Consider the following 17,725-nt stretch of genomic DNA (forward strand, 5'->3'; position numbering starts at 1 on the left):
CATCAAGCAGTCACTTTCATTATTGCTTTCTTTAATTTATGCCATGTGTTATCACTGTCCTGTATGCTTTAGCTCTCTGGTGTGCTTTATGTATAGTTAGTCTACCAGCACAGTACAAACAAAGTTAATCTGATTGTACATGGTTTGCTCTAATTAGAGCAACACTGAAGCATGGGTACTGTGTTGACGTTGTTCTCCAAGATCAGGAGAGCAGACATCAGGACTCCTGGGTTCTGCTTCCAGCCTTCCCTCTCAGTGTGATCACTGCAGAGTAAGTTGTCTAAATGGGATCTCCAGAATTAGAACCCTGAATTAAATGCAATGCATCTAAATTAGTGGCTGAGTAATATTTTGCAGATTGGTGAATACATCAGATGCCCTTAAATAAGTTCATTTTTATTAGGACAAAGAAAGCAATTATCCTTTAAGCAACCCCCAAACAGTTATTAGTCACAAAGGAAGACTAAGATTCTCTATCAGGAATATACAATTTAAAAGAACACTGCCAAGATGATATCCATAATTGGAGATATTTATTGACATGAACTTGTGTAATTGCAGTAGAGCTGAGAAATACTTCAGAAAGCAAACTTAATTAGATAAATGGTCAGTGCTCCTTGTTGTGGCATTTTACAAAAGCACAGTTTTCGGAAACCAGCTAATTACAGAGGAGCTAGAATGGCTTTTTACCAAGTTATGACCCCGGCAGAAATACTTAGCATTTCTAAATGAGTGTAAGCAATGCTGAGCTCTTAGCTAAACCCAGGGTCCTATAGAGAGGAAGCATCTCACAGATATTTGGCAACTGAGGAAAAAGAGCATACGAAGTTTCTGGGGCCAGACATGTTTGTTGCGTCTGAAGGCAACTGAAAATGAGAGCGAGCCTATAAGGAGAGTGATGAGGACATGTCTGTCCAGTGTAACATGAAACCTCCTCATCAAGCAAAGATGAATTATGGGGAAGCGTAGCCTGCACTGTCACCACTCATTTGTTGCACTTAATGAATTACTGGAATTAGTCACATAGTGGGTGCTCAAAGACCTGAAAAAAAACTTCCTGCTGCTAACCTGGGCAGAACTGCAGAGCATCTCAACAAATGCATGTCTGGCCTTTCCCTGACAAAAAGAGTCAGCGTGGGGCCAAGCAAAGGAGTCTGTCTTCAGCTGGGCTTTGAAAGCAAGGTCTTAACTGTTTGTGTCTATCAAAATCAAATGGGATCTAGATTTTGGATAAATTACAGGGACGAGCTGGGTTAGTAACTTGACGTGTTTCAATTCCATGTGCGGTTTCACTGCTTTTTAACAGAAAGCAGGATGCTGTAAGAAATCACCATTTCCAAAATGGATTTGTTCCAGTGGCAGGTGATGTCTGTGGAAGGAGGCTTTAGATCTGTGCAGCCTTAATCTACCACAAAGCACGTACAAGACGCTGGAAATGTCATTTTCTCCTCTAGCCAATTAGCACAATGCTACTGAGAGTGTCATTGGCTACTCTGCCCCTTTTAGCCCTCTGGCTCTTCTTTTTGCTTTTCCTTGTTCACTTTCAATAACGCAAATTGAGAGCCATATACAGACTCTCTAGTTGATATCTCGTGCTGCCCAGCATGTATTTTGGCAGCTGTGCTGGGCCAGAGGATACCCAGACTGCTGGCACAGGTAAGGCAGGTATCTGCCACCCCAGGGGTGTAGTCATCTGCCATGGGGCCAGAATAGCGTGGTGCTCCAGTCAGGAGTCACAGTTTGCTTTCAAGCCTACGTGGAGACAAGTTGTATTTGAGATTAGAGCTTTGGGTGGGGAAACTGACAGCCTTAACTAAAATCCCTTCTCTGTAATGCTATAGCTTGAGACTGGCATATACAGATCTCAGAGCATGAACTCTCCAACTTTCTTTCCTGGTTCCTCCTCTTGAACGCTTCCAGTGTTGCAGATGGTGCTTCATTCCTTTGCTATCGAAGGTTTTTACGAGTGGCATCCACATAGGCAGCCACGCTGCACCACGTGGGGTAAAGATGATGCTTGGGAACTCAGGTGGGGGAACAAGCTTCTGGGCAGCATCCACACAAAAAAGTAGCAAGGTAGCCCAAGGAGTTTGCCATAATTTTTCATGAACTGTGCCAAAGGCTGACCAAATGGCTGTGGGATTAGCCCGGGGTTTGGGAGGGCCACGATCTGCTTTTTCCTTAGATGTGATTTCTCGTTCTTGTTGGTACGTAGCAGAAATCAAGAATAGACCGCAGCTGCCCATTTGGTGAGTGTTCATCCATCTCCAGCTCATTGGACTGAGAGTTTCAAAGGTCGGCCCCACAGTGAGACTGAGGATCGTATCTTCCCCGTGTTATGTCTCCTCATGACCATCATTAATTAGGTATGGGCTTAATCTCCAAAGCGCGATGTTTTATGTCCCTTTTAACATTTGCAGTTAGGAGAATTCTAAATAATTTCTTTCAGCATGACTTTGCCACAACATCTGCCTTTGGCTGTAGACTCTGTAGTTTAATTAACCTGCCATGAGAACAAATTTCCTTTTACCCTTTTTTAATTTCCCACACTCTAATTTCATCAAATAGTCATTTGTGTCTCAGTTGCCACATGGGGACTGTAAAACAGGGATAACGGCACAGTCCTTCCTATACAGGGATAATATCAGAGTGAATAACCTCAGAGCCTGGCGAGCACCCAGATAGAAACTATGGCAAGTATGGGGCTGCACTCAGCGCTCTGCCGCTGACTTCAGACTGACCTTCCCAAGACTCTGGATGTGTAAGTCACACCACTGTTATGTTACCACTGAATTTACTGAGAGAAGGCTGCTCAGTTAAGCTCCCAATCAGTCTGAAGTGCTGCTTCTCCTCTGTCACCCCCTCTTTCCTTGCCTCTTCCCACATCTATTTTCCCAGGCATCTGGAAAGCTGAAAAAACCCACATTTATTTAAGGAAGCGTTCTAAAGAATGGGGAACCATCAGAGCTGCTTCCCAGAGAGCTCTGTGCTGGTGTGTCATGCAGAATTGCTCAGGAGGGCTGGAAGTCAGCTACGGGCACCCAAACTTCACCTCTGCCCTGCAGAAACACTCCAAATTCAGTTTAAGAGATTGCATATGTTAATTATCATCCAGAAGAGAGGAGGCATGGGCTGTTAATGTAAGCTATTGAAAACATTTTTTAGACCTCCCAGCCAGGAAGATAAGCCCTCTGATGTATTCAGTGGAAAGAAAAGACAGTATGACGCTCTGTTAGATGTGGCATGCACGATCTTGCATCCCTTTCCCGTTGAAATAGCCCCACTGATGTCAGTGGGATGGATGATCACTTGCATGGGCAAGGAGGGCACAGCTGAGCCATAGCAGTTGTTGCCTGTAGCCTATTGCCTAAATGCAAACAGGGTCATACCAGCCATACTGATTATATGCAGCGGTAGGAAAGAGGTGAATCATCAATTGAGACAGGATAACCTAGCAATGAATGGGGTTTTGTTACAAAACTCTCAAGCTGTCCAATATCAAAGGCCAGATAATATAAAGTCTCCCCCAGCAACAAATCCAGACTTGAGCAAGAATGGTTCTGACTCCCCTACAGGCTATAAGCAATGTTTCCTATATATGTCCAACATTTTCTCACCCTTTTATGAGATGCTTAGCAGGGTGGAAATCTTGTAGGAAGGCATCTCAAGCATGTGTCAGAAACGGAGCCCAAAGCAACACAGTCTGGAAGATTTAGTGCTCAGGGTACTGTCAGCACAATGTGAGGGAAGCATTTGATCCTGTGACACTGAAGAGAGATCTTATGGCTTCCTGGTACCGGGAGTTTGACCCGCTTCCCTCTGGCTTTCAGAAGAACCTAATGCAAAATGGCCCAGAAAGGAAAAGACAAATTCTCTCTGGTACCCTGAAGTCACAAGCCAGGCACCTGAATGCTTGGCATTGAGTTTCATGTCATGAAATACTCAAAACTGTCAGAGCTGGGGTTTCTTGCGTTGCTCTTTTCTTCTTTGCTGTTTTTTTGGGTTTTGCCTCTGGAAGTCAGAAATTGCTGGGGGCATCTTAAAGGTGAGATTCCTATCTAATCACGACTCCAGAAACAGACTTTAAGAAAAATACCAAATACCCTGACATTTATGATGAAGCCTGCAAATCAGACCCTTTGACTAGATCCCCTTCCTCACCCATACTCCTGTCTGCAGTGCAGCAAGCTATGGGAGCCCACAGTCGCATGTATGATACGGGTTTTTCCTGGCAAGCACTGCATTAAAAGCACTGGCAGGCGGTTTGGCATCTCAGCATCCATCAGTATTTGGAGATAAACACAATTAATCTCTAAGGATTTTGGTACTGTAACCCATGATTCTGTTCTGGTAACAGAGAGGAGAAACAAATCATTGGTCTCACGTGTCCATGCAGCACTTGTCATCCAGTGGGATCCCAACAGTCTCATCCCACTGAGATGGGAATATTGTTAGAAAGGGATGTAGACAGCCTGCATGGGATCATAAAAAATCTTTCCCTCTTTAACTGCCCCTGCTCCTGCTCCAGCCTCTGGTAAAGCCCAGCAGCCAAATACCGGGGCTCTTGAAATACCGGATTTACTTAAAGGGGTGGTCCCCCAGGAAACTGGCCTGGCAGACGCCACTTCTCGTGGCTGCTGCCAGAGCATTCTCTGTTTTGTAACAAAACTCCGCATCCTCGGCACTGTTTGTGTTACTGAGGGCCCTGTGTGAGCACTAATTCACTGGTCCCCCGCTGTCCCAGGAGAAGGGAAGGGATGTGCTGTGATCCACGTGCCACACCTGGGAGACAGAGACGCAGAGCGAGGCAGCTCCGTTGCGATCAGCAGATTTATGAAAGGGATTAATGTGATTTGGCAACTCTGACACTACAAATCAGGATGACAGTTTGCCTACAGAGGAAATCGCATTGCAATAGAAAGAATCATAACAATGTAATTCTTTTTGTGCAGACATTCCTGTTTCAAAGCAAGACTCAGACTGCTTATAAGCATACAAACTCCTGTACACATTCTCAAAGTAAGGCTGAAAAGGTAAAGCGCCCAGAGCTTTGAGCTTGATCCTTTCAAGCAGTGTGTTTGAGCTCATTCATACAGAAGAGCCACCCACCCCTTTTAAAAAAAAAATCCACTAAACCTCATCTTGTATAGTATTAATTTAATGGTTTGCATTCACAACCAAAAAAAAAATATCAGGCTAAACTTCAAGCAGCCCTTGGTTACTATCACCTTCTTTGCTCGTTTTCATGCTTGTGTGCCTGTGAATGTCTGTGTCTGGTTCTGTCAACTTCACGATATCTTACAGATCCCCAGCTGGTCTCTAGGCTGCAGGTTGTGGAGCAGCGCTTCGGTATTTAGACAGGGCTGCCTTTCCTTAGAAGTGAAAATGGCCCCAGCGAGAGGAAACACTAACAAGAAGCCATTTCTCTTTTGCTCGAACCCTATAAATAAACACCATATAAACAAAAGAGTATTTTCAGAGAAACTGGACAAATTCTTGGAAGAAATATTCCCCCCAGGATGATGGCATGCCGGAAATCCCTGAGCCACAAATCTCGGGAGGCTGGGAAATATTTGGGAGAGCAAGCACTGCTTGCTTGGCCTTTATTATGTCAGCTCCTGGCAGATGGCCTCTGGGAGAGGCAGGATCTGAGTTAAACAGGCCATTGACTTGACTCAGGACAACTCTGGCGAGTCAGCCCTTACGTGTGCGTAATTTGCTTCTCTCTTGGAAACCCTTGGATGGAGCAGCGTGGCAGTAGGTTTGTTGAAACGGGTGAGCGCAACTCCACACTTCACTGCCAGTCACCTTCAAACCGGGTAAAGCTGGGCAGCGTGGGGAGCAACCACCTCCGGCTCCTGCTCGGATCATCTAGGCGAGCTCTCCTGGGTCTCTCGCTGTTCTCCAGCGTGAGACTAAATACGCGGATCTGCCTCTGAACCAGTGGCGTCTGGTTCAGGAGCTTCTGTGAGAAGTAATTAGAAATAGCGAAGACCGCGGTACTGAGCATCCGTGTCCGACCGTGTGTACGCAGCACCACCTAGCGCTTTGCAGAGATTTATTTTATTTTTTTTCCCCTTCTTTCCCCGACTCTGTAGCGATGAATTCAGGGTACGTCCTCTCAACCTGGCAGGCTGCCGGCCTGCGGGCTGCCCGAGGGCTCACCGCGGCGGCGAACGTTCACGGCAAGCGTGACAGCCCGGGAGAGGGGAAGATGAAAGACGCAGGAACATTTCGGGCCCTACCGGGATGCTCCTCTGCAGCTCCGACTGACGCACCTGCGAGCTGTCCGAAGCCCACCCGGGACCGAACATACCCGAACCCCTAATTGCAGACTCGCAATCAAACTAACGATAAATACTCGTCGAGGGTTTGGAACAACTTCATCGCTCTCCCCTTCTCCAGCGAAGCCATAGGACCGACGCCCTCTGCTGATGCGAGGGGACGTTACCGCCTCTGAGAGAGGGAAACGCGGGATTTAACTCATCAAGGAGCTCCTTTGTGCCTCCTTCGGCGCCCTGCTGCCGTCCCCGGGGACCGGAGGGAACTGCCGAACGGGACTGACGCCACCTGTCCAGCGCTTGACCGAGGGACGGCTGCTTCCCGCAGCACCGGCGGGCCGGGATACACACGCCGCCCCGTTCCTCTCCCTGCGGGCTCCCGGGGACCTCGCTCGGCGGCGGCCGCTGAACGCCCTGTCCTGTCCCCGGGGGCCGCGTGGCGCCGCCGCCACGTGACCCGCCGCCGCAGCTCCCCATTGATACACTGTAGCTACACCGGAACGTTCCAGGCGCCGCCAGGCACGCCGAATCGATGTCCGAGCGGCGGATCCGGCCGCCCGCTGAGGCGGGCGTGCGCGCTCGGTGCTCGGCTAGCTCTCCCGCGGACGGGGAGACAGGGAGCGCGGAGCGGAGGGTGCGCGGCGCGGGGCGGCTCCGCGAGCGGCTGCGATGGCGGAGCCGGCGGAGAAGCTGTACCGGGCGGAGTACGCCAAGAGCGGCCGCGCTTCCTGCAAGAAATGCGGCGAGAGCATCGCCAAGGACTCGCTGCGCCTGGCCCTCATGGTGCAGGTACCGCGTGGCGGGGCCTGGGCCGGCGGTGGGGGGTGGGCGGGGTTGACCGTTCGGCTCGGCCGGGGGCGGTGGGGCCGGGACGGGGCTCCTCTCCCGGCGCGGGGCCGTTCGGCCGGGCTTCTCTGCGCCGCGGCGGCAAGCGCAGCCTATTTTTAGCCGTGGCGCCTTCGCCCGACGCTCCCTGCGGTCTCCGCGGCCGCGCCGGTGCCCGCAGCAGTCTCACCCGCCGGTCCCTGCAGCCCTCCCCGTTGCTCCCGGAGCAGCGGTGGGGCGGGAGCTGCCGGTATCCCGGGCTGTGAAAGGCGCCCGGAGGCGAAGCGGTGCAAAGTTCGCCGTTAAGCGTGGCATTAGAGGGTTGCAGAGGCGGAGGGGTCGGCGCGGGGGCGCGCACAGAGGCTCTTTGTTGCCATCCGGCGACCGGGGAAGCGGGAGGGGGGCGATCGCGGCGGCTTGGCTTCTCCGTGCCCCGGGAAGCGTCTGGCACTCGGGGCGTTTGGCGTCGCGTCAGAGGACGTCTCCGTCGGGTGCGCATTTTGCATATGAAACAGACCCGAAACGTCTCGGAGGTCGCGAGCAGCCCCACGTTTTGCCTTCCGCCCCCCTCGGCAGCGGGGAGAGCCGGGGGGCTGGTGCTGCCGGCGGTAGGCAGCTAGTACGGGGCTGGCTGCCACACTGCAGGCACGAAACAGGGAGCACAACAGTAATTCGCAAACTGAATGTTTTGTTGCCGGTCGTTCTCAAATTATTTGTGTTTTGAGGAAGAGATTTGCTTGGCTTCCTTTCAAATTGAAGGGAAGGGCCTTGTCTGGTGTCGGAGGGGTGGGCATTGTGCACGGATGGACCTGGACGTGCCGTTTTGGGCCGGCATGAAATCGCACCTTGCGGTGGGTGGATGGGGAGGGAGTCGATCTCTCTCGGGAGGTGGGGGTTTGCTCGGGAAGGGCAAAGCGCTGCCTTCCCAGGCTGTGGATGGGCCTCGGCCTGTCTCTAGCAGGGAACATGGAAAGGCACCTCCAGCATTCAGGTAGCGCAGATGGACAGCGGGCTGGATCCGCTGCGTGTCCTGTGAAAGATAAGCGAATGCGTGTGTGCGTATTTATGGAAGGCTGGCAAGGACGTGGGATGCGAGTGCCTCGAGCAAAAGCCCTGCAGATGGATGCTGTGGCTCCCAGCCCATTGAGGAGTGATTTCTGTGCGGCCCAGAGTCGCTTGTGCCCTTCGAGAGGGGCGAGGAAGGGCCGGGTCGCCCCTGGCCCAGGCTGCCGGGGAGGGGAGGACCTCGGCACCCCGCGGGGCAGGAGATGGATGCCTGGCTGCCCGGGCAGGGCTGGCAGGTCTGCCCGGCGTGGAGGCAGGAGCCGGTTTCCCAGAGGGGAAATAACCTGCCTCCGCTTTTGTTCCCTAGAGCCTCCATCCCCTGGGAAGGATGTGAAAGCTGCAGTGTTTGTTCGCACGTGTTCCTGCTGCCTTTTTCTTTTGTTTCTTGCTGGAGGTGCCTGCTCTCCTCCGCTCCTCCTTCCCTGCTCCGGCTGCTACTTCTCCAGATCCCTCACATTTGTTATCCCTTCCTGTCTGGCCCCGCAGTTTAAGCTGGTGCGAGGCGGGTTGGTCTGCTTCAGCTCGGGGGGCCTGTGGGACCGCAGCATGCCTTCACTTCATTCAGGGAGTGTGTTTGGTTTTGTAGGGTCAGGTTTATTGAGCCATCTCCTGGGGACAGGTGGAGGGGGACAGCTGGGACCACGGCATCCCTCACAAAGCCACTGCCTTTTAGCCAACTATTTCCCCAAAACTGCTGGTCTTACACCAGCTATTTGTAATTTCCAACACCACCCCCCCCCCAACCTCTTGACTTTGATCTTTTCTGCAAAGGGCTCCCCACTGCTGGTTTTTGTGCCGGCAGAGCACTGTTTGCACCCTGCTGCTGAGTATCCCCCCCCGCATTTCACCGGAGCACCCGGGCCCCTTGTTTCCTGTTGGGGAAATCCCCTGCAGAGCAGCCTCTGCGCCTCCTTCGGTGCACCAAGGTCTTTTGCAAATTGTGCAGACGACATTAAAGGGAGACGCACACGAAGTTGTTAGCTGGGTGCTATTGCTACTGTAGCCCCCCTTTTGTTTTGGTTTTCCACGTGAAGAGCTCTGAATGACAGTGAGCTGCTCAGTGTTGGGCACAGAGCAGGCACCCAGGCCCTGCAGGGCCAGTATAGCTTTGGCTTTTGCTTCCAGGTTGAACTGAGCAGTTTCTGTTATCTGCATGCGCAACAGGAAAGCGAGTCGATTTCTTCTTTTTCCATAGTTTGTTTAGGAAACTATGGTCTAGAGATAGGCGAGCTGGAAGAAGTGTAAACAAGGTCTAGCTCGCCTGGAGGTTTCATTTCCCACATGGAGAGAAGTCGTGCTCCAGGTACACAACTCCATGTGGTGGAGGAGATCTATGTGCTGCTTACGCGGTTGCCCTCGAGATTGAGCCAGCTCTGTCCCCTTCCACGCACCCCAGTGCCTTGTGCCCCCTAAGGGAATCTCCAAACATGAGCCCAGAGCTGGGGGGTGACCAACTTTCAGGGCCAAAGCTGTATGTGACTTCCAGACACATTGAGAGCAACCCCAGGGTGGCTGCTGGGTGTCTGTGGTGCTGGGAGGGTAACTGGGTAATCCGAACCCTGGCTTGTGGGAAGAGTCCAGCTGGAAGTACCAGCGTCCTCTTATAGTTTGGGTTGATGGCTAGTTGTAATTGGGGTTCCCAGCTCTCTTAGTCCCACGCTGTGGTCTTTGAAGCCCTTTCCTCCTCCTTCCTGCTTATGCACAAAACTGTCTGCTGTTGTTTTCAGCTTGGAGATCTCCCTGCTTTTGGTGATTGATACGTAGAATGCTTTACCAGGTTGTTAATTCTGTATCATTGTTAATTATACAACCCTGAGTATTATTAGTACAGCAGTTGTTTGTGTGCATTATTTGTAGCCAAACCACTCTACGGTTATTTTGTCTGATGGGTAACCGGAACAATGCCAGGTTGGTACTTAATGTGTCTGAGTCATACGCAAGCGAGGAGGCTGGTGTGAGGCAGGGCACTCTGGAGCAGCCGTTCAGGGAGGATATGAGTGATGCTTCTGTCCTGATACAGGGAGCACTTTGTTGGGCTCTGGTGTTTCCCTTAAATTTTGGCTCTGCCTCCTGCAGCCCCCTCAGGGATTTGTTCAGGCTGCAGTCCTTGGAGCTGTTGCTCCTGTCCTCTGCCGGGAGAAGGGCTCTCCTTGGCATGGACAGTTTGCTTGAGAAGCGTCTCTCAAAGGGACTGTGCCTTGTGCACAGAGGTCCTGCAGAGTGAGACCAGCAACCTCTTGTGCTGCAGGAGTCTCAAAGGAGATTGCAGCAGATGAGCCAAGTGCTGTTACTTGTGTCTCTTTTTCCACAACCTCTGTTTTGCTTCGCTCATCACTGCAGATGTTCTGCTTCTCATAGAGGACCCTGTCTGCTCAGGGTTCGTTATAGCCATGCTGAGGCTGTTACCTTTTTGTTTTGAGCGGTACAGATGGGCTAAACAGCAGGGTGATGAACCGGTTAAGCTAGGTAAATGCTCCCTCCATCTCCCTCCCCTTTGGGACCTCTCTCTAGCAGCTTGTCTGTCGTACTAGATTTTCTTCTTAGACTTTGTCCCAAATAGTATCTGTCTCTTAATTAAAAAAAAAAAAAAAAGAAAGAAAAAAGAAATTACTTGTGTTTACCCATGTACACATTTTTATGTTGGTTTTTTTTTCCGCCCTTGACTCTGTCCGAGTTGCTTCATCTTGGTCTAATGTGCCATTTTCCTAGTCGCCCATGTTTGATGGCAAAGTCCCTCACTGGCACCACTATAGCTGCTTTTGGAAGCGGGCTCGAATCGTGTCCCACACAGACATTGATGGCTTCTCAGAGCTCCGTTGGGAAGATCAGGAGAAAATCAAGAAAGCCATTGAAACTGGAGGCCCTGGAGGAGGTAAGCGGAGGTGTCCTGATGTTTGGAGGTTCAGCTGGAACCATGGTCTCTTCTCAAGCTGCTGTTGTGGTTATTTAATTGCCGCGTCTCTTCAGCAAGTGATGTCGGAAGAATTGCTGTGGTCTCCTCACGCTGTGGGGCTCAGGCACTGGCAGAATGATCCAGCGTGTTAAACCAACGAGGGAAAAAGCCAAATCAGTTCGCAGATGTACTGCTAAATATTTCTTGTTATGAAGGAATGTATTTTGTTTTCAGTTCTTTAATGCTAACAAATACTTTCGTAGTATGTTGTGAAAAAGCCAAATCAGTTCACAGATGTACAGCTAAATATTTCTTGTTATGAAGGAATGTATTTTGTTTTCATTTCTTTAATGCTAACAAATACTTTCGTAGTATGTTTTAATAGTACCTTCACTGTGGCATATGGTTATGGTGGCTCTTTGAAAATGTTACATCACAAACAGGCGAGTGAGGGAAGCAAGTGAGAAGGGTCTAAGTACAGACCACAGTAAACTCACCACATCTTTGTATAAACGAAGGATGCTGGGCAGCTTCAGATTGATGTCTGCCTGTTGAAACACAGTAATACAAAAAATAAAAGGAAACTAGCACTTGTGAAGAGGAGTTCTGCTTTGAAGCAGAGCTATTTGTGACTCCTGTTACAGTTAGTTCTTCAGTGAGATCTCATTTTATACTGCTTTCAGGGAAGAGGTAAAACGGGTCAGCTCTGCACACCTTTGAAAGTCTTTTAAAATCATTAAATAAGCAATCCTGTACAATTCCTATTTGGTCGCTTAAAGATTTCTTCCTATTTCAAAAGTGCTTTTAAGCATGGACTGCTTATCTTGCTCTATATCCACATTCTTGACAGAAGGATTGCTGGAACACAGAGGTTTATTAATTCAGACTGCTAACAATCTAGGACAGGGAATAAGAAATTAAGGGAATGCCTTTTAGAGCCGAACTCTGTATTTGCCTTTGTTCTCCAGGAAAAGGAGGGGAACAGGAAGGAGGTGGCAAGGCTGAGAAGAGCCTAAATGACTTTGCTGCAGAATATGCTAAGTCTAACAGAAGTACTTGTAAAGGCTGTGAACAGAAAATAGAAAAGGTAAAAAGCTTTTCTTAGTTCTCCATCTCTTGTCTTTTCTCCCACCAGTTCCAGTTCAAACAGTGACTTTTATAATGGCTTCCTGTCTGTCCTGCATATGGAAAGCACTTGCAGAGCTGCATTTCTGTGTCTGAGGAGCAGCTGCATTCTGGACAGCTGACGGTAAAGGCATCCCTCAGGCCTTGTAGCCTGGGCTTCAAACCTGCTGATGCTTCCTTTCACTTGGGTCTTGGAACAGGCTGGAATGCCGCTTGCCAGCATTTCTTGTGGCAAGAGAGACACCACTAACTGCAGCTTTTCCTGCTTGTTGCCGCACCGCAAAGATGTTGGCCTTTTCCTTCTCCTCAGCAAGACCAGCTCTGCGTGCAGTGTATCCATATTAACTCCATGAAAGTGGACAAAAACAGCGATGCAGCCCTGTAGTTGAACATATCTGGGTGCTCTGCTTTAAGGCAGTTGGCAAAATGAAGATGTGAACCTCTGATAGATGTGAATAGATGTGCCAGTTGGGTGAAGTTAGCAAGTCCTGGTGCGCTTGTATCTGCAGAAACATTGGTGACTGTTGTGTAGATGATTCCTTGTTGGAGCATGAAGTATTGCAGTCTGAAAGCACCTAAAACAATTATTTGGCATCTGAGAAGTAATTTGTAGTAAGATGGGATGAGATCATGTTAGTATTGATGCTTGAGTGATAGCAACAGAAAGTTACTTTATAGAGTTGCCTGTATATGGTTTAGTCGTATGAGTTTTGCTTGTTCAGGTTTACTGGGAGTTGAGGGAATGCAGACTACAAGATTACCCATTTTAAGTGGTTTTTGAACAGAAAACTACTTAAGGCTGGTTTTTCAACCTAGAAGGAGTAAAGAAAGAAGCCGTAACTGTAGTGAAAAGGCTTGAACAAAAAAAAAAGTTTCAGGCTTTGATAGAGGAACTGTTGCTATTTTACAGGTGTTTAGGAAGCATCATGTTTGTAATGAGCTTGTTAACATCCTGCTCTTTCCACAAGGCCTAACTCTTTTGTGTTGCTTTAATCTGCCTCAGGGCCAGATCCGGATTTCCAAGAAGATGGTGCATCCTGAAAAGCCGCAGCTGGGAATGATAGATAACTGGTACCACCCGGACTGCTTTGTGAGCCGCCGAGCAGAGCTGGGCTTCCTTCCGGCGTACGGGGCCGCCCAGCTCCTGGGCTTCAGCATCTTGAAAGCTGAAGATAAAGAAACTCTGAAGAAGCAGCTCCCGGCTACCAAGACTGAAGGGTACGTGGGCAATTTAACAAATTGCATTGTCTAGAGGAGTCGTGGCTTGCCTTCAAATACGTCCATGTTAAATACCTTGTGACATTGTTGTCTCTCTTAAAGAGTATTGGTCTTAGGAGGATTTGGTCCTTCCTGTGACCTTAGGCAGATGACAACAGACAAATTCCCCATCCCCGGGAGCCTGCAGTCCGCTTGCCCCCTCTGACTGCCTTGAGAAAATGCAGAGACCAGCAGCTGTGACTTGGAGGACTGATTTAGGGCTTTCAACCATAAAATAATGTATGCTTAATACAAATGGATACTGGGCGCTGCGCCTCCTTGTGTGATGCTGTTGTCAGTGATGGTTTCTCTGCTCTAACTGCTTGTCAGAGAATTGATTTGACATCTCTTATCTATGAGCCACTCACTGATCTGTGGCAGGCACCGAATCTGATAATGGTGTTTATTGGCTGTGTAGTGTTTACACTTGGATGCTTTTGTTTGCTAAATCTTTTTTGGTACAACTGAAACTTCATTGCCTTGCATTGAAATTTTTAGTGGAGGCTCTTGACAGAACTTGTACTGACAGAGAAGTGCTTCCCGGTGGCTTGCTAGCTTTGGTCAATCTTTCTCTGTTAACGAAGGCTTTTGTTATTTGTTTTTGAAGTGACTTTGCCTAGAGTCGTGCTTCATAACGCAACCCAGTGTTGTATTGTCCGTGTGGAGGAAGGACTCAGGAATAAGGTATTCCTGAGTCCTATGAACAGGAAAGATCTTGTTGTAAAACATTGAGCTTCTCCGTGTGCCTTATAGACTGAATTCAGCTTTACTTTTGCAAGGATTCGCCATGGAACTACCCAGTGAGACTGATTTTGGGTTCCAAGAACCTGTAGCCATGAGAAATCAGTGCAGTCTTTGTCAGTATTGGTCTTCTGGTTACATGGCTGATGGGCACGGCATACTGTTCAGAGCCCTGCATGTATGTGAATGTCATTCTTGACCACAGGTGACAGAGCAGAGCAAGGATAAATGGATCTATGTGTTGTTAGGAGGTTGCCATTCAGCTTCCACACTTTACTGTTGGTTGGCAAGCAGTTGCTCCAGCAGCGTTCAGCAGTGGTGCGGGTCCCGTGGGGAAGGCCCTGCAGTGCCTCAGGAGCAGCCAGAGCTCCGTCGGATTCCGTGCTGTTCATCTCGCTCTTCTGAACCCCTGAAGGCTGTGACGAGCTGTCTGCGTCTGCCCGGCAGCCTGCCGTCTTTTCACACAGGCATTTTACTACTGTGTGGGTTGCAGGATGTAAGCAGAAGTACAGTTTTAATGCACTTGCAGCTTTTCAAGTAGTCCTTTGATTTTTGTGCCGAGGTGCATGTTCTGCTTTGTCCTAGAACAGTGTGTGAGTTTAACAGGGTTATTTGTAGTTTTCTCCCATGTCTTCAGCAAAGCTCTAGAGATTTGACTGTGTAAGTGTTTCTCTTGTCTGCCCTGACTCTGCTTTTCTGGGCCACTTCTAGGATGCTATGCAAAATAAGAAGGCTTTGTAGAGATAGGCCACAGAGTAGTTTGCCAAGTCACTGTGTAAATAAAAGCCTAGGATTGCAGTGGAAAAAGGCTTAGGCTGGTGATGTAGGGTAATGTGAACCAGGACCTCATGCCAGAGAAGCAGCAAGACATCTCATCTTTCCTGCTTTCTAAGCGCTGCATGAAAAAGTCCCTCAACTGTGAAGGCGCTGTCTGGCTTTTATGCTCCACTACCTTTCTTCTGCTGTTTGGGCTGTGCGCTTGAGCCAAGGGTGTTAAGGGTCAATTGGAAAAATAGTTGTCTGTCAAACAAATTGAATGAGTGAGAGTGTAAATAAACAGAATGAGTGGAGAGGTGTGGTGTGCTTCCTACCTGGTGATTTTCTGCCAAGAAAGCACAGAATTTCTGGAGAAGCCAAAAGAAAAACACCCTGGAAGCTTGAACGAGATGCAGTTACCTTCGATAATTCATCCTGTGCATTTGGTCAGATTACAGAAATTAACGATAGAAATTACAGCATCTCACAGAAATGATGTTACAGCATCTGCTGTAGGTGAGATTCACAAAATGATCTTTAAAGATACTTCGTCCAAATTACATCTTGACTCAGACGTCTCTGCAATTGAGATGTGACACATTCAAATTCATATGCTGCTTCTGCTTATCTAGCCCATACTCCGAGGAGAAGCTCACACTTTGGGACTGCCCTGTCAGCCCTTTCCGTAAGGGCGGTGGTGTGACATGCCTATGGCAGATGAGAGAACTGAGGTGCCGAGCAGGGCTACCAAGAATAGATTGGAAAATCCCTTCCCTCTGAAGGGCAAAAATGGGAAGGTTTACTGCAAGGATGCTGGCTTCTTTCCTTGGTCAGCTTTGGGTGAGACATACCGAGCCTCCCCTGGGCTTCGGGCTGTCGTGCCCCAGCACTTTGCAGGCCTAGGGAAAGAGAGTCTTGTGTCCTTGCCAGTAGCTTCTCTGTGGAAAGAGTGCTCGTGAACTGATGTAGGTAATGCAGTAGCAGCTTGTGAGCTCCCTTTGACTGTGCTTCTTTGGTAGCATGTGTTTCGCCTTCCTGCTCCAAGCTGTGATACTCTTCCTGTATTTTCTGCCTCGCTTGTTTGGGTAGAATTGCTGCCTAGGACAGGAGCAAAGTGTCATTCTAAAGATGTCATGCAGCACCGGATTAACTGCAGAGGTTGCCTGAGGCAGAGGGTAAGTACTCAGATCAGCAGCAATCTGGCGGTGCTTTACAGGGAGGAGAAAAGAGGAGTTCTTGTTCCTCCCTGTGTCGGCTGCTTAAGTTATCCAGGGTTGCCCTTTCCAGCCTTCATGTTCATTGTAGGGAGGGGAACATGAAAAATAGAGAGCAGATGATAGGGAAGGGCCAGGCTAGAGTGGGACACTTCACCCCCCTGTTCATCTTCTCAAAAGTTGTAATAAGTCTTGTAGCTGTGTATCCTCCAGGAAGGTGAAAAGAAGGGGTTTGTATTGGCTGGTAGTACCAGTCCTTCAAAGCAAGCTGCTGTGCCATACCTGTTCACTGTGGGAAGACTGTCCCTTCCCCAGCAGGAGGAAGGGTGTGCGCAGGAGTACCCAGCTGCTGTTAGCAACACACAGTGTTTGGTCCCAAGGACGGAAGATAAAATTCATGTGCGTGTCAGTGAGCGTGTGTTTTGTCGATTGTTCTAAAATCTGCTATTTTGGGAAGATGCAAGATGAATTTGGCTTTACCATTCCCTTGTCCAGGCTGTATAAAATGACGATTAGTGTTTGCTTTAAGCCTTGGTTGGGCATAGCCAGGGACGAAAGAGAAGGTGGTGACTGACTGATTTATGCCTCTCTGGAATTGGGATGATCCCTCCTGCTCTGTGGTTTGTTCAAGTGGCTGGAACAGGTACAGTAATTGCTCTGTGAAAGCAACCCGCTCCCCTTAACTCTGCGAGGAAGCTGCCAGAAGTGTGAGTCCCTGCTGGAATTTGGAAGCTTTCCCTGAGTCACGGGGCTTCTCGGCAGGGTGATTGCCTTCCAGCGGCTGGTTTGCTGGCTTTCCTCCTGTTGGAGACTGGGAGACAAGTTACGGCATAGGAGTGAGCGCTGGCTTGCTGGAGGTGGCCTGTCAGCCTGGGGAGGGAGAGGCACTGCAGATACGCAGTGCTTGGGCACCCATCCTAAATGCTTGCATTATTAAGCCCTCTGTCTTGGGAAGGTGCAGCAGAGCGCTTTGGGCTCAAGCTGATATATTTTTGCCAGATGATGTTGTGTACCCGTGACTGTTAAAACTTAACAGAATTCATGATCCTCGTGGCGGGGGCTCAGTGGGTGCTCTGGTCTTGCCCCTTGCAGGGGCTGCGGCCAGGGAGGAGAGGGGACTTGCTTGTCCTGGGGACTTCTGAAGGCACAGCTGTGTGTGTGCGCTGTATCCAGTCCCACCATGCTGGTTCCTACTTGCCTGATTTAGAAAACAAGATGGAGCTTTTCTAAGAAATGCAAGCAATTGCTGGTAGCACAGTGCTGCTGTTGTGCCCCCTGAGGCAGCGTGCTTCACAGCATAGCCCCAGCTCAGATGGGTGGGACCTTGCAGGGGGAGAGCTGAAAAATGAGCTCTTCTGCAAAACCAGCCCCTTAAGGACTTGTAAAGTGCTCTAAATCATGATTTGGTCAGAGGAGCTAATGATGGGCTAGTGGTGGCCACAGCAAATAAAATGAGAACTTGGCCTGATTTTAGGGCCAGGACAGTTACTAGAACTTACAGGTCTCTAATGTTTGAGTCTTTGGGAGAAGAGTACCTTTTGACATCCTCGTGCAGCTTTATATCTAAT

General features: G+C 49.3%; 1 protein-coding gene across 1 annotated transcript in view; it reads left to right on the plus strand.

Annotated features, from left to right (window-relative positions):
- Window positions 1–6,873: 6,873 nt before the first annotated feature.
- PARP1 (poly(ADP-ribose) polymerase 1) overlaps window positions 6,874–17,725 on the plus strand; it is a 34,225-nt gene continuing 23,373 nt past the window's right edge. Inside the window, exons 1-4 of the mRNA XM_054196163.1 lie at window positions 6,874–7,070; window positions 10,881–11,043; window positions 12,033–12,151; window positions 13,193–13,407. Coding sequence (XP_054052138.1) covers window positions 6,951–7,070; window positions 10,881–11,043; window positions 12,033–12,151; window positions 13,193–13,407 — 617 coding nt within the window. The 5' untranslated portion in view covers window positions 6,874–6,950. The remainder of the gene's footprint in view (window positions 7,071–10,880; window positions 11,044–12,032; window positions 12,152–13,192; window positions 13,408–17,725) is intronic.

Source organism: Rissa tridactyla, chromosome 3, assembly GCF_028500815.1.
Source record: "Rissa tridactyla isolate bRisTri1 chromosome 3, bRisTri1.patW.cur.20221130, whole genome shotgun sequence".
NCBI classification, from domain to species: Eukaryota; Metazoa; Chordata; class Aves; order Charadriiformes; family Laridae; genus Rissa; species Rissa tridactyla.